The sequence below is a fragment of the Coturnix japonica genome, chromosome 1, assembly GCF_054131305.1.
Source record: "Coturnix japonica strain WE chromosome 1, WE-NBRP24, whole genome shotgun sequence".
NCBI lineage: Eukaryota > Metazoa > Chordata > Aves > Galliformes > Phasianidae > Coturnix > Coturnix japonica.
Window position 1 is genome coordinate 45,874,671 of NC_140663.1, and position 22,311 is coordinate 45,896,981.

A 22,311-nucleotide genomic window follows, 5' to 3' on the forward strand; every position below is an offset into this window, starting at 1 on the left:
CTGCAGGGTTACATACACCTTGTTCTTAAGGAATTAGCTGTTGGCAGGGCTGAGCAGCAACCTAGCCAAGTTGAGCAGCACCGTTTGCATGCAAGAAAGCTTATTTATCTCCTCCACTAACTTGTAATTAATGGAGGGGAAAGAGGATGTTCTTTTCCAGTTGTCCAGGCACTGCAGTGGTGATGCAGAGGAGTCAAGCTCACAACAGGCATCCTGTGCTTTGGAGATCCTCTGCCCTATATAAATTAACATGGTGGTTCTGTCACCACAATACATGGCCAATATTTCCCTGCCACCAGCACAGTGCTGAGGAAGACACCTCTCCTGAAGGGCATCCTGTCCTTGCTGCTGTTCTGGACTTTCCGCCAGGGCTCTTTGGAAGCATGTGCCATCATTTCATACTCCAGCACTGCAGATGGAGGTTATTTTTGCCCCTTTGGTTATTCACAGGGGTAAGTGGTGGAGTCCTCAGCAGCAGCATTTTCCTCTTCTCGTTTGCAAAGAGAAGTAAGAGCACCTGGGTCTCTCTAAATGCATGAGAAAGAGGAAGGTAGCTATTAATACTGAGTTTTTATAGGGCGCAGACTGGGAAAATTCCACTGTTTCCAAATATACAGGAAAACTGGCTTCCTCTGGGGGCTCTATTTTGTGCACCAAAATCTATTTCTGGGAATGGTGTCACCATGCACGTAAACCATAGGGATTGTTGGACCACATTTGTTCTGAGCCTGTGAGAAAAGGAAGAGGCTCCTGCAGCCTGCCAATGTGAGATCAGCCAGGAGGCTCTCTAATGCTCGGATGCTTTCTCCCATCTCTTAATCCAATGCTCTTATAAATGCTAAGTGAACATGCAGAGGAAGAGCCAGCCCTAATCTCCAGCCAGTGCAAAGTCTTAACTAAGTTACTAAGTATGGAAACAGCATCATTGCAAGGGGCACCAGCATAAGATCAGCTTGTTGGCTGCCCCTGAAAGGCTGCAGAGACACCAGCTCCATGCGGATGCTTGTGCAGTATGATTGGGACAAGTCAGTGCAAGAGAGAAGGAATTAACACCCTGGGGAACTGCTTGAAGCCATCAGCTTGTCAAAACCCACTAACTCCCACAAGAGCCTTCTCCAAACCGTATTTATAAGCATACTTACATGGCTCCTCGTAAGGCTGAACCTTTATGATTTTGCTTTTGCTATTCAAGATCTGGGACTATCTCCACTTGATCCCCTCCATTTTACTAGATATCTGCAAGTATTCTCAGCTACACATGAGCTGTAACATGTACTGTATCACTTGAACCACATTAACAGTAAATGCTATTTGCACACTTCGGTGGAGCAGCACATTCCAGCTGGTTGAAGCCCCAAATGACACGGTATAAACCCTTATTTTACAGATACTCAGTTACCACACAAAATTGCAAGTTTACTATAAAATAATTTATTAGACACCACACAGCTTAAGCAGCAAGCATATATACATGCACACAAACACTACTGACTACCCTACTCAGGGACTCTAGCTCTTTTGACTTTGGCCTTCCTCACCTCTTCAATCAGATCTTTCAAGTACTGGATTTCCTTACTCAGGGAATCTGCTTTCTCTTTCAGGGCCTGATTTTTCTGTTCCAAATCTCTGCACTCCCCTGACAGAGCCTCCTGTTCTGCCCTCTTCTTTTGCCGGTAACGTGTGGCAGCAGTCTTATTTTGCTCCATCTTTTTCAATTTCTTATCTATTTTCTTTTCTCCTTTCACCTTTGCTGACACTACCTTCTCAGCAGGGTGGTCATATGGTTTGGAACGCAGAGAGCCACGGGTGGCATCTGCAGGGAACTGGTTGTCATTAGGGGATCCAAGTGAATTGGTAGGACTGTGCTGGGGCGTTCCCAAATAAGAGTCTGGGCTCATGCATATTCCACTATCATCAGAATGGTTCTCCTCCTCTTTCTCTGACTTCGTGATCACTACCAGAAAGGTGGGGGCCTCCTGTTTCCTTTCACCTTCCAGAACATCCACTTCACTACCTAGTTCTAAACTAAATGAATGGTCTGGAACAGAAGTCAGAGACCCTGGGGAGAGGGGAAAAGGCCACAGGGAACCTAATGGGGCCATGGGATCTACTCCAATTGGAGATTCGGGGAGATTGGTGATTAGATCAGGTATGAGTGGAGGTTCTTTGTTGTGAAATTCCTGGGTGGTAGGGTTAAACAGGAGATCACACGTGTCTTCCAACGTGGCCATCAGGTCGTCTGGTGAGACGGTGGCTTCCAGATGTTCCATACCTAACAGGGCATCAAAATCAAATTCCTTCAGATCCATCTTCTCCACCATCCACTCCATGCCAGAGAAGGCATCCTCTAAACAAGGAGAAACAGTATATTTTTCAATGAGCCAACACAGAGATTCTATACCAGTTATACCAGAAATAGTTATATCTTCCCCCATTCTTTTTAATGGTAAAAAGATCGACTACCAGACCCCTTCCCCCTACTATGAACTGGGGAAGTCTGCATGATACGATGTATCTGTCAGCTGCTGACATTCCATCCCTCTTAGTCTTAGCTCTCTAAGAATTCAGGCCTATTTGAAACACACCACCACACTTGTTTCTTGTGACCTCTTCCAGGGAAGGCTACTCTTAACAGTTGGCATGTTATTAAAAGGGCAATGCAAGTGTCATTTTTCCACAGGCTGGTCGACTACAGAGCCATTTGCTATTGTGTATAATCAGTGTTTTATGGATGCTTCCCAGGCCAGAAGACACATACGTGATGTTACCTTTCCATTTAGAGAACTTGTGCAATTTATCTTTGAACAGGAGGGTTACATTATTTATTATGTGCCATGACCTCTGGTGTTACTTCCTGCACATGAATTAGTGCCTTACCCTGGCCGCTATCTATGGTGTTGCCTAAACTGTCCACAGCGAGCCAATTGGAGGAGACTGCCTTAGCCTTGTCGCTGGAGAACCCATGCGAACCGAGGGGCTCGGCCACCTCCAGGTAGTCATCGAGGAGTCCCAGACCTTCCTCAGCCACCAAACACGGCTGGCTGAGGGGGGAGGACTCCCCCAACAGCATCTCGTTGTTCAAGAGGCTCATCTTGGTCAGGTTTTAGCGCTTTGACGTCAAAGGATGTAGACAAGGAGAGGGTCTTTTTGTTGACTACAGCAGTGCTGCTGTGCGGTGCCTTGAAAAACCTGTAAGACAAACATTTTTCGCATGCATCAGTGCTTGTTCTACTGGAAAAACAGCCTTCACAACAAAACGCAGCCTCAGGGAGAGTGCTGTTGCACCAGACTTGTACGACTGCAGCATTTTCAGGGCTGTTTGCCTCAAACTCTTGCTTTTTATTTGTTTGCTTTCATAAAAGCTTTTCTATTCGCATCTCCATTGCCCAGCACGGCACTGCCAGCCCCACGCCCCGCCGAGGCCCCGCCCACCGCGCCCTGACTCACGCCCACGCCGCAGCCATTTCGCGATCTGCCGCCTACCGCTCCCCACCCGGCCCCGCCGCCATTTTGTGCCGTGACACGTTTTCACCCCGTGTCGATGGGAACGCCATCAACGTGGAGGGGTGGGGGGGAGGGGAAGGTGACAGGACGATAGAACGACAGAGCACCTTTTGGTGCTAGGCTGACTTATGGACCAGGTGGATTCGGGTGATAAATACCACGACAGCCTTACACCCTTCTATCAGGCTGGGTTCGACACCATTCCCCCCCCTCTCCCCCCACAACCCTCCTCCTCCCCCGGCCAGCAGCGCCGTAGCATTAAGGGATTATCTTAATGCCCGCTCGTTGGAAGCCCCGTTTAACTCCTCCATCTGCTGTGGGAACGCCTCTATAAAGACAATCCCCTATACTACTAAGACAGCCGTCTAGGGAGCTAATACTCTCACAAAAGCCTTACAAAATAGAACAGCCCTGAGCTTTCAGGATGTGGGCTTCTCTAAAATACAGGGTATTATGGCTCATTTTTCCTCTTAAAAGTGTCATTTCCTGCCATTTCCGTCACCCTCAAGTAGGTTTCCAGCCCCCACCCTATTAACCAGGCAGCTTTTCCTATGGGGCGTCCGTTTCGCACCCCAGAACCCCGCTTTTTGAAGCAGGGGGGGGCTGTCATACAAGGCGCACTCCCCACACGCGCTACTCACGCCATGGTTGCAGATGCCGGGGATGTGCCGAGGCCGCCGCCGCTGCTGCTGCGCCCGCTGCACTGGCCGATGCCGCCGCTGGCCCTGCCGCCCTTAGAGAGCCATGGCGGCTGGGGGGGGGGTTGGTTGGTGCTCCGGTCAGCGCCGCGCGGAGAGGTGCTAAGCACAGTCACAGCTACAACCTGTCAGCTCAGCCAAGGGCACACAATGAGGTGGCAGCGCGCGCGCTCCGCTTTTATATACCTTCACGCTAATCAAAACGAGATCCGGCCTGATGTGTCCTTCCGCTCTTCGTCACCCGCCTCTCGTCAGCACCCTTCAGCCTGTAGACCTTCAACTTTCTGGGCCGCTCTCGTTCCATCCTGCTAAAGATTAACCAAAAAAGCTGTCAGCAATAACTTTTCCCTCCATCGTGGGCTCCTAGACAGAGGGACTATATGGTGTTCCTCCGCGCAAACACCGCCCAGCCGAGATGGGCGGCCACGTGATACAGCAGCTGAGGACACTCCTCCCGCCCGCCGCGGAGCGCAGGGGGATGTGGGGGGGCTGCTGCTCCTGCCCGCCAACACAGCCAGTGAGCTCTGCGCGCCGATTGGCTGGTGGCGTGGTAACCGTGTGAGCTCTGAGCCGCCATTGGCTGACGCCCGAAAAGGGAGAGATGGTGAGAGGCACGGAGAACGAGGAGCCGTAAAATGGCGGTGGCGCTGGTTCTATTCTCTGCTTCACATTTCCGTGGCGTGTCCTCTTTGAAGCACCACGCCTCCTTTGTTACTGACAGCTCTTTATGCCCTCCACACGAAGTCCTGTCCGCTCTCCCTGTGCGTTCTTAACAGCCCCTCCAGACGAAGTCCAGTAGAGTTGAGGGCAGAACTTTGCTGAGGAGAGTCACTGCTCCCTCAGATAAGTGGAAAACTCCCTGCCTGCTACTTGCCCCACAGAGATAGGGCTGTGCGGTGCATGGGCTGTGTGTTTGTGTCCCTCACACCCTGCTAGCTTTGTAGCTGAGCTGTAACATTGGCCTGGGGTGGTTTGTGAGGAGATGCAAGAGCAGCCATTACTCAATGGAGGAGAGCATTAGTGGGTCATCTACACAGCCTCACGGCCCTAGTAAACAGCCTCACCTTGGGAAGGTTTTCAAGCAGGTTTGCATTATGTTTTATCTGAACTAAATCAGCCAAATGAGAAGGCAGCCCTGCTCCATCACGTCTGGCCCTGTATGTTTCTAGCAGCTCCTCTGGTCCTCACCTAACCCTGTATGAAACCCATGGGGAACAGATGTTTTCAGTCCCCTCGTGATTCTCTGAGGACACTAAAGCACCATATGCAGCTCTGAGTGAGGAAGGTGAGCTGGGAAGGTTGCTACCCATGTTTTCTTTCACTACCTGGCTTTTGGTTGCTTTCCCACATTACCAGCCCTACAACACACCATCAGCTCTGAAGGTTGATTATAGAATGACTTAGGTTGGAAGGATCATCAAGCTCCAACCCCCCTCCATGGATCCTTGCTTGCTCAAAACATTATCACCCTGTCAATAAAACTCCTCTTGGCTCCACTGCAAAAGGCTCCCTTGTTTTCCATTTAGGGCTTGTTAGTATTTGTGTACAGCCATGGCCTTGGCTCAGTTTGCACAAGTATACCTGCCTGGAACTCATTAAACAGCTCCACTGATAATCCCAGAGGATGGGCATGGCCAGGGAGGACAGTCATGGCCAGGTTTCTACTTTTAGCAGCAGGATGTCACCATCACTGTAACAAATTGGGGTATGTATGTCATTCCAGCTCTGTAAACTGAACATTGGCTGCTGAAAGTAAAAATACAGCTTTTCCAATGTGCTGTGGTGTTTTGTGGCTTTTTTGTTTCTCTGTGGGTGTGTGAATGTGTTTGTTTTATTTTTGCTTTTCTAGAATCAAGCATCGATTTTTAATGGCTCACTAAGATGGAAGAGGCAGCAGAGAAAAATGCCCTCCAATATCAAAAAACACGATAGCAACTGAGTGATCTCAGATGACTCCTCTGATACGTGCACCAATGAGCAGGCAGATCTTGCTTCAAAGCAAAATTCAGTGGATGGATGCAGCAGCTACTGAAGAAGCCTGGTGGGTGATTGGCTTGGGTGGATGAGAGGCAGCATCTCTGTGTCTTGGCTGGTCGAGGGAGGGCTCTCACATCCCCCACATCCAACTGCAAAGAAAAAAGGTGGTTGTACCACTGTAACTGTAGCAAAATAAACAGAAATGCTTCTCTTGAAATGGTAATTACATATTTTTGAAGAAAGGACTCTGGGTATGTGTGAGTAAGAATTATGCAAGCAAAAATGATGCATGTCATGAGGAACTTAACCCAGATCTGCCTGTTTCCTAGCTGCCTGCTTCCCTTTTTATTTTGCAAATGTGCACATTTGTCTACATTTTGAGCACCAAACAGTTTTGGGTTTTGTTTTGTTTTGTTTTCATCATCTTCAATTCAGGAAGTGAAATGAGGTAACAAAAAGCCAGACATTTAGTAACAGTGTTATTTCTCCCTGTTTCCTGAAAGAGACTGCAGAATTATTGTTACACAATTTAATGAGACATGTCTCAATCCATTACAAAATACGTCTCTGCTTTTGCAGGTACTACATCACAGTTTTCTCCTTTGAGGAGTGAGTTTTGTGACTGAGCTGGATAATAATTCTTCAAGCTTAAGTAACCATTCCTTAGGAATTTTTTGTGCAAGTAAAATAGCAAATGTTTTCTAAGCGAAGGGCTAATAGGTACTAGCTAACTCAAATGTTCCCTTTTCAGTGCTGCAGAATATGTTTGTGGCTTAGATGTGTGGAGAGAAGCCTGATAGCTCTGAAGGAAACTGAATTTGCAGCACAAAAAGATGGCTTCTGAATGAAGATTAATGTGCGTTCATGGTCAATAAACTCCTGATGACACGTTAACAGTTTTAGCTCTGCTGATGTTATTTTCCTGCCATAGGCTCCTGTGATAAGTTGGATCCATCCCTATGCAGAAGTGAGGGGCCAGCTGCAGGCAAGAGGAAATGCTCATGCAGAGCTCACAGCATGACAGAGGCCAAAATGACCTTGTTGGGGAGTGACAAAATGCTCAGTTATATACAGCACTGCAGAAAGCACCAGGAGGTAAACTGATTCTCCTCCATTCACCCTTCTTCTTCATTAAAATGGAAGGTCAGTGTATGAGCTTGCTGTTTTTACTGTCTGCTTGCCTGTCCTTCTTTCTGTCTGTCTTTCATTTTAGAAGCTAATGCTGCTAAGGAAAAGACTTTTTCTTCTATCAGCAAATATACAGGAGATAAACATGCCATATGCTGTTATTAAATACACAAAGGGAAGACGTAAATGTTTCCATAGTAACATCTCTGCACAGTCTAGCTGGCCTGTATATGACGCTCGGGGACTATCAAGGGGGGGAGGCACTTGTGGTGCTGCATAGCCGGGAGTGAGGAGGGGATATGGAGGATATGCATTACCAGGGCCAGGAAGATAACCAGCAGTGATTGAAATGGTGGCCCCTTCCTGCAATACTGGAATGGGGCAGCCAGGAGGGTTTGCAGGCCCCATGGTGGCTCTGTCAGAGTGCTTTGGACTCCCGCAGGGTCTCACGCCCCAGGGGGGGGTCCTTGTGATAATTTCTGTCCTTGAAGCTTCCATTCATGGGTGGGGCAACAGGAAACAAACCCCAGGCATGCAGCCTAAAATCTGCACTTCAGTGAGCAAAGAATTTCCAGACACCAGGAGGAAATTTTCCGGCAGAGATTGTTGAGGGAAACACAAAGATGGATTGAGGCAAAGTGCATTATAAAGTCTGAGCAATTCTGAGGGAGAATTACTTACAGTCTCTGCAGCTCAGGGTAATTTGCAGTGCTTGGTTGCTTCTCCCCTCATGCGGCACAAACAGATAACTGGAGAATTGGTTCTGCCAGGTCCTCGTTGTAAGCTCTTTAGGGATTGCTTTTCAGACCTTCCATTTTAAAACCGGGTGGAGAGATGAATATACGTGATTAAAGTTCAAGCCGGGAGGTATTAGCATCCATTTTTTATGATGTATAAACAAACATTATGTTAGCCATATGCTGGGCCTCGCTTGTTTTGGACCGGCCCACCAAATGGAATCTCTAATAAATCATTCATTGCTTACTTACCCTCTCACTTTCTTATGTTTCCATCCTGATATGTAAATATCACTGACCTTTGAAAGGAGGCTAATTAAATAAAATAAAATAAATAGAAAGAAGGAGTAAATCTGCAATTTCCATTTGCAACTTGCAGTTCAATAATTTCAGACAGATATGGAAACACTCCTGGTTGTCCACCTACATTTTTCTTGCTGAGCAAAAGCAGACATACCAAGCACATGCTGATAGCTCACAAAATACATTTCTCCACAGTCTCAGCTACTCAGAGCTGGACAGGCTGTGGCCAGCTGCCATAAGGAAAAACATTGTGCAAATCCAGTAAGAGGGAGGTGAGATTTAAACTTGTAACTTGCCCAAGCATGAATTTCCTGAGCAAAGCTACAACAGGTTGAAAATGATGTTTAGCAAAAAGTATTTGTGAAGGGGGAGGGGGCTGACTTTTGTTCAGAGCATCTGGGGATTTGGGGTTTTTCTCATCTTCCAGCTGTATTTTATTCTGATGAAAGGACTTGAAGGCAAAGATGTCTCTTTGCCATAGCCCTTCCAGGAATGATTGCTTCTTGCCTTTCAGAGGTGGTGAGGAACCTGCCTACAGCACATTGTGAGTTTAGACAAAATACCTGCTATGGGACCAGATCAAGAGCCAATGCACTCCATCATTTGCCATCTATGCCCTGTGTCTGTTGCCTACTACGTTCATGTCCTTTGCAGTGCTGAACAGAATGAGACAAGAAAGCCTTACAGGACTGGGATCACTGCAGTGGGATGTCTAACAGAGCACTACGGCGCTGCTGCCTTTGGTTCTGCGGAACAGCAATGATTCTACCACGAGAGGCAGGGGTAAGGGTGGGCTTAAAACACTTAAACCCAAACCCAGAAGACTCATGGAAGCAACTTTTGCTCATTATTTATATGGAGAAGGCTTTTCATGAGGAATGTGGATAGGATTTATATACGTATGTATATATATATATATATATATCCACACGCATACATATTTCCTCTGAGAAGTTTAGCTCTGAGTTTGAAAAGATGGATCAGATTGCTGCTTAGCTACTGGAGCCAGGGAAACTGAACCAACAAAATAAAAACCTGTCTGACTTTTAGTGTGCATAAAGTGATCGTGTTCAGACTGTGACTGCTGCATAAGTACTTTGGAAAGCTTAAAATGGAGGAAAGTTTGAGTTCCATATACTAAACTCCTGCTCTCCCGCTATCTGTAAAATGACAATACTTTGGTGCTGGTCTTTGCAGCAACCTTTTGCATACATTAAATAATTACCATGACTCCACTCAATTATTTCTTCTCTCCATTAAACAAACTCTATCTTTTGATCTCACTGTGCATGCCAGGACAGCTTTTATGCAAAAGTGCAAACTGCTGCATACATTAAACATGGATTGTAAGCCCTAAGCTTTCCAAGGGCATTAATGTGAGGGGTGTTGTAGCTGGAACAGAGCAGCTTGTATTAGCTGTTCCCATAAATGACCATATGATGTGAAATACGCTTGATCTCAGCTGACCTGTTTCTATCGTGGAACAGATTAAAGGAAAAAACAAGAACAACAGAAAACTAGACAAGGACTAACAGGAAGAATAATGCTAGGGATGAAGGCTCCCTTTCTAACACAACACATCCTCCAAGCTAGTTAGAAGGTAATTGCTTAGCCCTCATTAAAACAATTCTCACAGGATGCCTTCACCCTAGCGTGCCTTTTGAGAATTAAGCAGCAGGGATTCATCAGAAGTGGCATCACTTTGTGTTTCTCTTTATGTCAGACACTTCCCCCACCTCCCCAAGCAGACACATAAAACCACGGCTTGCGGTGTGCCGGAGCTATAACAGCTTCCTCACCGCCCCAAGGGTGATGCTTGGATAAGACATGAGCATACTCGGGCATGTAGAAACAAAGGTGTCACTGAGCCAAGGGCAGGGAAAGGCTGTGCAGGAAAGCCAGTATTAAAAGATGCACAGAAGCCTGTGAAGTCTGGAGAACCACATGAATTGCGGGTGCCAGCCCAGACGTGTGAGCTGTCAGAGAAAAGGAGAAAAGGCAGAGAGTCATCATTATCTTGTGACTGGTGCATGCACTGACAGGAGCGAGCTGCTGCAGCACCAACCTACTTGTTCTCAAGGCAGCTGCAGAGCGCCCCAAGCTGCAAAGGGAAAGCGGTGAATCAGCAAGGGGCATGACAGTCCCCAGAGAACAGTGTGGTGCAGAAAGCTGCCAGCAGACACCCCTCCCTGGCACAACAGCAGAGAGACGCTCCTTTGTTTATAAACACATCAGAGACAAACAAGTTACTACGGAAAGTCATTTTATTTCAGAATTTCACGCACTCTGTCACAGAACATGCACTTGAGACTTTCCCTTTTACAAGTCCGCAGCCTCCACACCTAGGAGCAACGGGGCATCATCTCTTCACTGCACACTGCGAGTACCCACTTGCAGAGTGCGGGTCGAGAGGCAGCAAGTAGCCTCTTGGTTCCATAACTGCTTCTGAACACTTTAAAAGAAATACATCTGAGCTGAAAGATTAGTGGTAAAGCTCAGCAGCAGTTGAAAAGCTACTGCTGAGTGAGTTGGTCCTCGCCCCGCAGTTACAGGGAACCAGATAACAATACTGTGAGAAGCTTGTGGAAGTTAAACTATAGCAGAATACACCAAGGCATTCCAGGAGCCCAGGCAGCAAGCAGGCAATGCACGCTCTGGGCCCCTTACAATCAATCTGTCTCTGAGCTGCTCTGCCAGGAAGGTGGCCAAGAGCTGCCCTTTCCACATTCGTCTTTAGGTTCTCCTGCTCTGTGCTATGGCTCTGATGAAAAAGGAGCCTACCTGTGATTCAGCCCTCCTGGCTGTATGTCAACATGTGCACTGCATTTAACACTGAAAGGTGCTGATTCAAAAGACTACAACAATCCCTTTGTCCACAAGCTTCATACAGCTTCAGTGTAAATTTCCTGCATAGTCGCTCTGCTTCTTCATCCCTGCCTTTATCACCCCTTGCACTTGAAACACTCCTCATTGCAAGTGTCCCTGTGACCCATTACATCTTTGGCCTTTGCTGAGACCACCACTGCCAGGGCTGCTGCTGCCCGTGGTAGTGGCCGCCCATAGGAGGGGAGCTCGTGCCTCCCAGCAATGGGCTTGTGGCTATCTCAGAACAGGGAAAAACTGAAGGGAAGAAAAGATGGACGTGATTCAAGTGAAGCAGAGCAAAGTCTACAGAAAAGGCAAAAAGGCAGCTTCACTCTCCATTTGATACACAAATTGAGCTCAATAGCAGCAAGAAATGGCCATAAAATATTAATTCATTAGGTTGCCAGGAAGAAGTAAAAGCATTCATGTGAAAAAATCTATACACAGATATGTACGTGGAAACTGCTCTTGAGCAGCTCAGACAGTGGCTTCCTCCTGCTTACATCTCACCTTTGCATTTATAATCTGTCGTTCCAAACCATGCTGCTGCTCAGTTCCACATGAAGACCACGGCATTGGATTCAGCACCAAATGAGATCACACTGAAGAAATGAACAGAAGGGGAACACCTGACAACCCCGATACGTTAATATTTTTGTTGACCTTCAAGTAATGAGAAGAAAGGGGAATTTCCCCAGACAGCTTGTGGGCTCCAAGTCTTATCCATCTGTTTTTAGGGTAGGAAGGCTGACAGAAGGGCAGAGAAAAGCGGGTGTAATCTGGGAACCAGAGTGAAGAGCAATTAACACCTGAGCAACAGTGACTGCTGCACAACATACAGAACACAAAATCATACAAACGGAATTTGTTTACCTTTTACAGACTACAGACTTTATACACACGCACGCACTTGTGAAAAGAATGCATCTGGCAGTCTAGAAAAGACCTGTAACCTAAGGATTAAATAATTTAAAATGCAAGGTTGTGTTATCACTGGATAAGGAATACTATCTGACACACTGTCTAAAATGGACGGATCGTCCGAGAAAGATGCTCCTACCTTCATCTCACCAGCACTGCCTTGAAAAAGAAAACAAGTGGTAAAGACTCTCCCTCCATGGTTCCACTCACCTTGAAACTTCCCTGTCAAAGGGGAGTCCTGAGAGGAAGGGAGAAAAAGATACCTGCTCCCCCTGAACTCTGCCTCTTAGGCTAGGGAGGCTGGACAGTAAGAGGGAAAAATAGGTGCTAAAGATGAGTTATGTTTCTGTAACACTGGCTGTGCTTATCATTTGATACACATAGCCCCAGACCCAGGAGGGCTCCCACTCTTTGAAGACAGGAGGTCAAAAGGCTGACAGCAGCACAGAGTACATGCAGCTAGTGTAAGAGATACCCACAGTGCATCAGCTGCCCCCAAAAGCCACACCACAGTCCAGAAGCAGATGAGAGGACAGCCAAAGGAGAATGGCCTGATAGCAGAGGTGAACAGGAGTGGGCAGAAGTGCATGATCAATAGGTCCAACCATATAGAGGGGGAAGGTGTGCCCTCACCAGCTTTCTAATGGTACCTATAAACTGGGAACGCTGGAAAGTCAACACATGGGAATGAGGAAGGGGAAAATGCTTCACCTCTGAGGTGCCAGAGGAGAGACCTACAGCACACAATGAGAGTGGATGGCAAAGACAGTTCCTTTCTAAATGCTAACTCTGCATAACAATAATAACATCAGCATATGGAACAGATCCTCTCTGATGACACCAGTTTAGCCCCATCACCCTTACCAACTTACAGCTGGTGAGAGTCTGGCTTACACATGCTCATTACAAAACCATTTGAGGCATAAAGTCCTGCTTCCACCTCCTATAAACCAGAACAGCAAAGAACTCAGAAAAGATGAAAAAATAATCTCTGTTCCCATGTGCACCTCCCACCCCTCTTCCATAATCAGCTTCTCTTCCTCTAGGCCAGAGAGACATCTGAGGAGCTGCCTAACTCCCAATTCACATGGCCATTCCCACCAGCAACACGCAGTTGATCTGGCTAGGCTGGAACAGCAAGCCCTACTCTTTTGGCCTCATCACACAGACACCACAAAAGCTTTTTCCTCCCTGCAGTAACACCCGTGAGAAGTGCCTATACTGGAGGCTGTTGCAACAGACTGGATGAGCTTTACTCCTGAACCCAGATGACAAAGGATGAGATGGCTCTGTGGGAGCCAGAGCCATATCCATCCTCCTCTTTCAAGAACTACTGCACTAAATACTGTCAATCATGATGCACTCAGACATACAACATACAGCCCTACTAAGAACATCTCATTCAGTCTGCTCTGTATGACTTGGTAAAAGAAAAAAAAGGGGGGGGGGGGAGAAGTGAGACAGTGTGGTACAGCAGGAAAAAAAGAAATAGAGACAAAATCTGACCCCAGGAAAGGAAAGGACCTCAGTGCAAGACTGCTAAAGCTGTCACTGGATTCACCAGCCCACTTCCACCTTCTTCAGACCAAAACGGGATTCACTGCAGCAAGAAAGACTCACTACAGGAGAAAGAAGTGCATAGTTGTGGTGTTTGTTGAGTTTGTTGTTTTGTTTTTAAGCATCAGCAAGATTTCTGCAGGGATCTTACAGCTGCAGTTTTAGCCTCTTTTCCATAGCCAATGGGTACCTGTTGGGGCACAGACGGTGGAAATGGACCAGTAGCACCAAGAAATCCAGCGGGAGCAACAACTCCACAGCAGGAAATAATTATGAACCAAATGAACCAAAAACAGACAGTGTGAGAGAGGGAGGGTGGGGGGTAGGAGACACATTTCAAAGTCCAACTTGGATAAATCATATCTATGTTTCCCCAGTTAAGGCCCCCATTACGTCTGGAGTAAAGACTCTGGCTCTGAGAGAGAGCTATAGAGGGTGTAGCCCAATTCATCCACCTCTTCTGGGGTGAGCTCTGAAAACAAGTTCACCTTGGGGTTTAGAGAACTAGGGAGGACACCTGCCTCCAAGTAGCGGATCAAGCCCTTCAGCGCTTGCAAGAAGCGATCAGCCAGCACATCCTGGGACCAGTTGGACTCCTCTTGGGACAGGTGCAGGATGACATTGGTCAGCTGGCTGGCAGTGAGGTGACCCAGGGCTGGGTTCAACTTGCATACCGCTTTGAAGATCTTCAGGCACAAGCAACGGCAGCCAGAATCACACTGGTCCAGGGCCCTGAGGCGAGCTGTTTCTGCTGGCCGCAGACTCAGTCGCCATAGGTTGTCATTCTGGGCCAGTCGATGAGGTTTGGCCACGAGGACGATGTCACCCAGCGTGAGGGATGGTAGGAAGTCAATAAAAAGACGCCGTTCTGGATCATACTGGACTTCCAGCGTCAAATCTGCTGGAGGAGCTGCTGGACGGATCACATAATCCAAGAGAGACCCAATTGCTGGCCAGTTGATGGATCCAGCTACAACCTTCTCAAAGGTCTCTGCTACAGCTTTGGGGGAAAGGTAACCTCCCACAACACAGCGGTCCCAGTAGCTGCTCCCACGGGGAAAGTACTCTGGGTTTTCCCGACGCACCAAGTAGAAGCCAGGAATATTCATGATAGTTTCCTCTCCAGGGATGCATGACCACAAGTTCTGCTCCAGCATCAGAGGCACAATAAGCTGGATATGGTCAGCTGTCACTACCTTTCACAAGAGAGAAAAGTCGGTAAGAACAAGCTTTCTCTCCACACCATTTCATTCACCACTTTTTGGAATGCCTTCTGTTCAGAGGAACTTGCAATAAAGGTTCAGCTGTCTCAGTTCCCTCTCTGACAGTTCCCTCAAAAGACATTTTGATAGGCTATTTCCCATCATCAGTAGGTAACTGCAAGGTATAATTACAAGATAAAGCTTAGGTGGTACTCAACATTTAGAGATCTTCAGATACTTCAGCACCTGACATGGACTACATACAGAAGAATCATTTTACCTCCTATTGCTCCAAGGTGGCAATGCCACATAGTAATTTGAAACTGGAGGCATTTCTAAACAAGCTTAAGTTGCCATATTTTAATTATTCCATGCTAGAAGTAGCTGCTGCCTTCACCTTGTCTGCCACTCTGATGAGAAAAAGGTCACTAAAGATCTCTTTTCACCATGTGATTAAGAACCCAGATCTAAGTTTCACTTGACACTCAGCACTCCATTTCAGAGCTCTGACTCAAACAAAAGAAGCGTGCCTATGAATCACTCACTTTAGCCATGTACATTTTTCCACTGGGCAGACATGCAGCAGGGACTGCTGTTCAGTCAAGGTCTGTCATGCGTTTAAAAAAGAGAAAAAAAGAAAAAGTAAAAAATAAAAAGACTAAGGAAGACCTACATGAATGCAAAGGAGTTCTGAGGGAACTATGTTTGGAAGAAGATAGCAGGGATGGAGCGAAAACAGAGCTGTATGAAAAAGCAACAAGAAAAACACAGCTAAAGGGAGAAGGAAAGAACAGCCAAGACAGCCTAGAGAAATGAAAGAGCAAAAATCAAATGCTTTGCAGACAAATCCAGAGCACTGCAGTAATCAATGCCTGGCTTCACGGTGGGAAACATGACACCAAGAGCCTTATTACAGAAGAATGTTGTGCTGAGACAGCACTGCCGAGAGGGACGCCTGAAATGCTCCTGTCTCATCAGCCTGCTGAATAATGACCCATCACATGGCCATGGGAATTACCTGCAGATCATCATACAGGCTGCCACTGAGATACATGTCACGCAGGGGCATGTCCGGCAGCTTGGCACGGAGGAAGCTGCGCAGCTCAGCACAGATGTCCACGGCTGCTTGCTTGGCCAGGGCTTGCTCATCTGTGGGGATAGCGACCTTCCTCTGGTAATAAGCAAACAGCTTTTCTTGCAGAGACAGACGAAGGCGGGATTGTTTCAGCTCCACTTGGCTCCTCTTGGCAGGTGGCTTGGATTTAGTGGGTCGAAAAAAGTCTGCAAGACAGAAGGAAAACTGTTGATTGTCTGCAGTGTTTCACTGCAGAAACACGCCTCCTCGGTCCCGAAAAGCTTATGGCAGACATTTTGCAAGCTTTACATAGATATCAGTCAAAAGAGCACTGAGAATCTCAAAGAAAATTAATGGCTGCATGGACAGTTTCTTAGCTACACCTCACGCTGCTTTTAACATGATGCCAGACCAATAGAAGACCAAAACACCCCTGAACAACCATCATTAAGTTTTTAACATTATAATGGATTTTTACAACACATCAGCAAAACCCAGTTGTAACCAGGGTAAGAGATCTGAGATCATATTGTCTGCAAAGAAGTCGTCATTGGGTCTCTGATCATCATATATGAGAATGGTAAGGTAGGCAGTAAAATGATGGATTTTAGAGCCATTAGAGCACAAACAATTGTAGCCTTAATGAAAACCTCCTCAAATTTTAACTGAACAAAGAGCCAAGAGAGTGTTCTTATGTGAATAACAGCATCGTAACACTTTACATCACTGCTTAAATTATAAAGCAATCTCTAATCTACACTGTTTCTCTAACACCTTCTTATCAAACCAGTAAGAACAAACTAATGCAAAAAATCACATAAAAAAAACATTTACTGGTTGAATTGCTTATCACTGCACTTGGAAAGAAAACTGCCAAGTGCCTTTTTACAGCTTGATGAAGATTAGCTTAGTGATAAGCAGCACTAAAAAGGCCAAAAGTGTTACAGAAATTATTAGAAAGATCACAGAAATAACATGGAAAATAATGTTATAAATGACTAGTACAGTCAAGCTTAAAGCAGGGAGATTTAGGTTAGATAAGAGGAAACAATCTTTTACAGTGAGGGTGGTAAGGCAGTGGAACAGGTTATGTAGTGACGTGGTTGATGCCCCATCTGTGGAGACCTTCAAGGTCAGACTGGATAAGGCCCTGGGCAACCTGATCTATCTGTGTTGTCCCTGTTAATTGCAGGGGAGTTGGACTAGATGGCCTCCAGAGATCCCTTCCAACTCTAAGGCTTCTGTGACTCTCTGCTTAAGTATTTTCTTAAAAGAGGTAAAAGAATTGGAAAGGCCCAAAGAAAAGCAACAAAGTGTCAAAGAAAAGTCTGAAGGAGAATAAAATTCAAGTCTGTGAAATAAAGGAAATGACAAATGCCAATAGAGATGACTATTACTCAAGGTCTCAAATCTGACTTCTAATCCTGGAAGCTAACAATAGATCAACTTCAAACAACAGCATCAAAATACTAGGCTAGAGAGAGCATTCTCCTCTTCCAGTGTTTCTTTAAAGGATTAACAGGGTTGACAGGCCAAAATGATTCTGCAACATGGAAATGCCACACTGCTCTGTACCTGTGTCGGTGGCCGAACTGTCGGTGGGAAGGGTCTGCAGGGAGCGGCTGAGGTTAGTCTTCATGTCCTGGCTCAGTAAGCGAGAGGAGGATCCCAACCAATTTGGCTCTTCCCAGCTTCTCTTTCCTGACTGGTTCAAGCGAGTGGGGCTGCTGGGAGCACTGATTGCACGATCATACATCTAAAGGAACATCACCAAGCACAGTTTGAGTTGACAAGAGCCCGGTGTTTTTGTGTTTCTTCCCCCATCTAGTGCCAACATCCCATGTCTTTTCACTTCCCTCCCCACATCATCAGCTCACCCGTTTGACAGCCAGCGTGGCAATGCCCAGCATGGCAGCTCCACCCACGCCCAACACAAGCCGTGCGTTGGACAGCACAAAGTCGATGGCCGTGCCAATGCCATTGTCGTCCTTTTTGCCTTTGCGCGGCCCAGCGCCCGCCATCTCACCTGGAAGGGAGCATCAAACAAATGGGTCACAACAGGGCAACTCTAACTGGTGCTTCTTAGCCAAAGCAAACCCACCAATTTATCCTCTCATCCTCCATCTAAGGCCTGCAACTTCGCTCATGGATATGGCTGCATGGACTGCCAAACTCTTGTCTTTGATAAAATATCAAGAGCTTCAGAGTGTCCACTCTCAGACAGTGGCTGGCACCAGGTGTTTCAAAAACATCCAGGAGTCAGCACTGCAAACCACAGTGCACCACAAAGGGAACAACTCCTCGCTTCCACCTGATAGTTACTCCTGCACTCAAGGCTGCTGGGTTTGGTTTTCATGCAAGTCCCATATAACAGAAATGTTAATGTTCTCCCAAACTGATTCAAGATCACAATTCTGAGGCAAAAACAGCTGAAGGGGCAGAACCTGCCTGAATTTGTCTTTTCTAAAGCCAAGTTACTATTTAAAAACTAACATTCCTACTGCATCTGATCAGAGTTACATCAGCATAAGGGACCTACCTGCGACCTAAAGCATTTGTAGAGAGGAGAGCCCTCCTGGTGCGGCTGTGGAGGCACCTTCTGGCCAGTTTCAAGGTAGCAGCGGGCAGGAAGCAGCCATCGTGCCGTGACAGGTAAGAGGGTGTTTTAGAAAGAAGAGTGTGTGTATGAGGGGGGGGGGGGGGGGGCTATTACACCAGCCCCCCCAGCTTGCTCTGCAGGAAGGCCTGCCCCTTCTCCAGCTGCCTCTCCTTGTCCTCCAGCCGCTGCAGCCCCCGGTTCTTGCGAAACTCCCGGCGGATGGAAGCCAAGTAGAAATCCCGGTCAGTGTAACGCAGCCCGCGGCCCTCGCGCAGCAGAGCCCGGTAAAGGGTCAGGACGGCCTGCCGGGACCACGCTGCCATGGGGAACGGCCGGCCGACAGAAGGAGGGGGAGGCTGGGGCCGCTGCTCCCTTCCCGGAGGGATGTTCCGGAGCTGCCGGGGCCGCGAGCTCGGCTACGGCGACCCAGCGGGACCCTGCGGCCTGGTCCTCCCGCAGGCAGCGGGAAGGGCCGTGAGAAGCACCCGGGACCTCACGGCACCCCCATCCTACAGCCGCCGCTCGCGGGGTCACCCAGCAACATGGCCGATCCGCCTCCGGGTCGTGACCCCACGACCAGCCAATCCCAGAGCGGCCTGGACGAGGCCGCTAACGCTCTCCGCGCGGAGGACTTCCGGCCTGAACGGGAGGAGGATGGCGGCGAAACGCTGCTGCCCCCTGGCGGCGGGGCTCCGACGTACGGGGAGCGGGAAGGGACACAACGCGCCGGCAGTGCGCCCCCTGCCGGCCGGGAGGAGCACACACACCCAGTTCTCCTCCCAGTTGAGACTGGGAATGAATGGCACGGGCTGTGTCCTTCAATCGTCTGCCACAACAGCACCCCCAGGGCAGCCTGCTCCACTGATCAACACTGCCAGAGAAAAGCTGTGTGTGACAGAGGAAAGCCGCATCACTTTGCACTGTCCTTAACGACAACAGATATGACAGTGATAGCACTGAATGGGAAGAAAACCAGAAGCTCCGGTCTGGCTCGGTCTGTGCCGACCTCCTCTTGTTCATTTCCTTTCCGAGATAAACAGCCCCAATCATTTTGATCTCTCTTTGTGAGCGACTTGGCCATGCCCCTAATCAGCCCTTTCCGAGAAAGGCTTGAGTGAACTGCAGACAGTATTCCCAGAGAGGCCACGCTGCTGATTTACATAATAGCATTATCATATTTTCCATATTATTCTCCTCTTCTCCCTTCTGCATGCTGATGTTTTGTGTGTGCTCTTTTTTAACCTGCATCCACTCACAGAGCCCAGATCTGTGTGATATTCATACCCTTCCCCGAGTTGCTACAGTCAATCTGGGGCTTCATAATATCTCTTTAATTTCTTACTTGGCATTTGACAAAGTTAAACTTCATCAATCGCACCTTATTGCACATTTGCCACATTTGCATTTTACTTACAGTCCTTTCCAATCTCCTATAGAGTCTATAGCTTTGAGTCATCATTTAAAAATGCTTAGTATATTGCTCATCCTCTTTTTTTTCTCCTCATCATCTGCTTAGACTCTGAGCTATATGGCACATCAGAGGCAGCCTTTAGATTCCCTATTCCTATATCCATATTCCCTACCCTTAACCTTGTACCAGAACCAACACTGATTTTTGAACTCTCCATTCAGATTCCTCCCCGGGTTGCCACATAAACACTTTGCTCCTTGCAGCAGTTCTCTGAACAGGTGCACTGATAAGCCCAGTCCCTGAAACACCAAAGTCTGGATCAAAGCATTCACAGCTACACGTGGCGAACCCCTGTTGCAGTACAAATGGGATCAAACTGCTCCGAGATGTACAGCAGGGTGGGCTTTGAACCAGTGGTGCTGTGTCAGGTGATTCCAGCCCTGCTCCCCATGCTCTCCTTCACCCCACCGAGTCCCATGCAGAAGATGTCAGACTGTGCTTCCTCTCAGGATCCTCCTGCATGTACCGAGTGTGAGAGCAAAGGTGTGACCATGGCACAGGAGAGCAAGACCTCCCTCCTCTGAAGCACAGCTTGTTTTGAGCTGCGTAGGACATGCCAAATGTGCTGACCTTCCCAGGCAAGGTTGTTCTTACGGACTTTCAGGGACTTTCTGTCCCTTCTTGCTTTGGGAGCCAAGGACCACGGTCTCCCACAAGCACCCCTCCCCATCCTGGCTCCCTTTGGTTGTGCCTGTTTTAGTGTTTTGTTCTGTTTTTTTCTCCCTGGACCTCTTGCCAGCTCCTGGGCCCTCCACCAACAGCTGTGTGCGTGTGTTGTGAACTCCTCCAGCCATACTGCTCCTCCTGCCCCCAACTGCCCCAGCACCCCAGGGCTCGCTGTGCCTGCCACTGCTTCACTGCTGTGTGCTCCACGTGTCCGAGCCACATTCACTGTGCCCCTTTGGTCTTGTAAAGTGAGCAGGTGCAAAGGCAGAGTGACCTGCATCCATTGCCTTCTCACTGCTGGAATGCTGACAGCATGCTGGGGTTGTGAACTTGAAGCCAGTGAAGCAACAGCCCCTTCAGTGCTTCCCAGCCCAGCCTACTCCTCTGTTGACCCCCCTGCAGCCCTGGTACAGGATGGACTTGTGCTGCTCTGACAGGATGCTGAGCCCTTGTCCCATTGCTTGCAATGCTGCTCAGTGTCTGTCCAGGATGCCCTTTTGCCTCCCATTGGGCTCACTGGGAAGGTGGGGTAGCCCACAGTGAGCTGAAGGCTCCATGTCTCCAGCTTGCATCCCTGCAAAGAAGTGGATTTATTCCCTTTAATTCAGGCAGAGGAGATAGTGCACCTTCACTGTATGCCTGGAGAACAATAACAACTTTTGTTTCCCCAAATGATGAAGTGAGCTTGCGAAATATCAAAGGCAGCATGGGTTACAGGGCACAGTCACCCAGGCTGTTACCTGCGTGTAAGGCACAGATATCCCCCTCCTCTCTTTCTTCTGGGAAGCTCTGGAGCTACAGCTCTGTTGCTACTGTTTAGGAGCAGAGAAGAAGGGTAGTGACCCACCAGCACCATCTGAGCATGGGAGTAACACCCATCGTATCTTATCATAAAGAGACCTTTTGGGCCCGTTCAACAGCTTTCTCTTTTGTGCTCCTACTTCTTGACTTTTCTCCAGCAAAGAATAGTGGCATTTGTGCCCTAAGTGGATGCTTTGCATCCTTGTGCATTTTGAATGGCTTTCCACAGTCTGGCAGACTGGAATTTGGTGGAGGAAAAGGAAAAAAAAATAAGGAAAAAAAAAAAAAGAGAGAGAAAAAACTGGGCTGCTGTTGATAACACAGCAGAAATGATGATATCTTGCTCTCCAGCTCTGATGTGCCAGCAGTGGAGAATAACCAAGGCTGGCGCTGATGGCTTCTTTCCACAGAATCCATCAGCTTTGGTGCTGAACAAACACAGCTGAGAAGGAACACAGGTGCTGAGGGAGGAGAGACTGCTGCCTTTCAATGTGCATTCCTGACACACAGCCCAGACTCAACCTTCACTCACGGCTTCAGAGAACACTTAGGGAGGAATTCTGGGGGGTCTCTTTTTTTGCCAGGGGGAAGATAGGGAGAGCTCACATCCCAGCTGCTTCCAAAGTAAGGCTTGCAGCCTCAAGCCCTGGAGCCAAGGATCTGCACGCACCGAGCTGCCGCTGCACCACATTCACATTTCATCCCATTAAATCGTGTGTCCTCAGTTAGAATAATTCCTGTCCCATTTAGGGACATCTGTCTGCTTTGGGTTTTGCAGCAGTTTGACATCCAGTCCTGGGCAACAAC

At 47.9% G+C, this 22,311-nt stretch overlaps 3 protein-coding genes and 1 long non-coding RNA gene across 8 annotated transcripts; 1 reads left to right on the forward strand and 3 right to left on the reverse strand.

Moving 5' to 3' along the window:
• Window positions 1–1,408: 1,408 nt before the first annotated feature.
• ATF4 (activating transcription factor 4) lies at window positions 1,409–4,357 on the reverse strand. The gene is made up of 3 exons (XM_015860392.3): window positions 4,146–4,357; window positions 2,878–3,189; window positions 1,409–2,347 (listed from the first exon to the last, which is right to left on the reverse strand). Exons 2-3 carry the CDS (start codon window positions 3,089–3,091, stop codon window positions 1,497–1,499), a joined length of 1,065 nt encoding a protein of 354 aa, XP_015715878.2. The 5' UTR covers window positions 3,092–3,189; window positions 4,146–4,357; the 3' UTR covers window positions 1,409–1,496.
• A 697-nt stretch (window positions 4,358–5,054) lies between these two features.
• Window positions 5,055–9,582, forward strand: LOC107312728 (uncharacterized). 3 transcript variants are annotated; one of them, XR_001554592.3, is made up of 4 exons: window positions 5,055–5,907; window positions 6,052–6,243; window positions 7,111–7,322; window positions 8,862–9,582. It is a non-coding gene; the product is annotated as an uncharacterized LOC107312728 (long non-coding RNA). The 3 variants fall into 3 exon arrangements; XR_014935014.1 differs by lacking the exon at window positions 5,055–5,907 and having other exon boundaries at window positions 5,935–6,243; XR_014935015.1 differs by lacking the exon at window positions 5,055–5,907 and having other exon boundaries at window positions 5,935–6,243; window positions 7,111–7,274.
• A 1,011-nt stretch (window positions 9,583–10,593) lies between these two features.
• Window positions 10,594–19,125, reverse strand: MIEF1 (mitochondrial elongation factor 1). Of its 3 annotated transcripts, XM_085517545.1 has the most exons (6): window positions 18,507–19,125; window positions 17,845–17,993; window positions 17,543–17,723; window positions 15,911–16,173; window positions 15,438–15,499; window positions 10,594–14,886 (listed from the first exon to the last, which is right to left on the reverse strand). In XM_085517545.1, exons 2-6 carry the CDS (start codon window positions 17,986–17,988, stop codon window positions 14,883–14,885), a joined length of 654 nt encoding a protein of 217 aa, XP_085373671.1. In that variant the 5' UTR covers window positions 17,989–17,993; window positions 18,507–19,125; the 3' UTR covers window positions 10,594–14,882. The 3 variants fall into 3 exon arrangements, with proteins under 3 accessions (XP_085373671.1, XP_015715865.1, XP_085373668.1); XM_015860379.2 differs by lacking the exon at window positions 15,438–15,499; XM_085517542.1 differs by lacking the exons at window positions 17,543–17,723; window positions 17,845–17,993; window positions 18,507–19,125 and having other exon boundaries at window positions 15,911–16,047.
• Window positions 18,645–19,125, reverse strand: MIURF (mitochondrial elongation factor 1 upstream open reading frame). Its single transcript, XM_085517589.1, has one exon. The coding sequence runs from the start codon at window positions 18,887–18,889 to the stop codon at window positions 18,677–18,679; it is 213 nt and encodes a 70-aa protein (XP_085373715.1). The 5' UTR covers window positions 18,890–19,125; the 3' UTR covers window positions 18,645–18,676.
• Window positions 19,126–22,311: the final 3,186 nt, after the last annotated feature.

Excerpts from the sequence above, each read along its gene's own strand:
- ATF4 (XM_015860392.3), bottom strand. The coding sequence starts at position 3,091 with ATGAGCCTCTTGAACAACGAGATGCTGTTGGGGGAGTCCTCCCCCCTC. Across the intron at positions 2,348-2,877 it reads CACCATAGATAGCGGCCAGG|AGGATGCCTTCTCTGGCATG; the intron begins GTAAGGCACTAA and ends CTCCTTGTTTAG.
- MIURF (XM_085517589.1), bottom strand. The coding sequence starts at position 18,889 with ATGGCAGCGTGGTCCCGGCAGGCCGTCCTGACCCTTTACCGGGCTCTG.
- MIEF1 (XM_015860379.2), bottom strand. The coding sequence starts at position 17,988 with ATGGCGGGCGCTGGGCCGCGCAAAGGCAAAAAGGACGACAATGGCATT. Across the intron at positions 16,174-17,542 it reads CAGTTCGGCCACCGACACAG|ACTTTTTTCGACCCACTAAA; the intron begins GTACAGAGCAGT and ends TCTGTCTTGCAG. Across the intron at positions 14,887-15,910 it reads GCCTGTATGATGATCTGCAG|GTAGTGACAGCTGACCATAT; the intron begins GTAATTCCCATG and ends CTCTTGTGAAAG.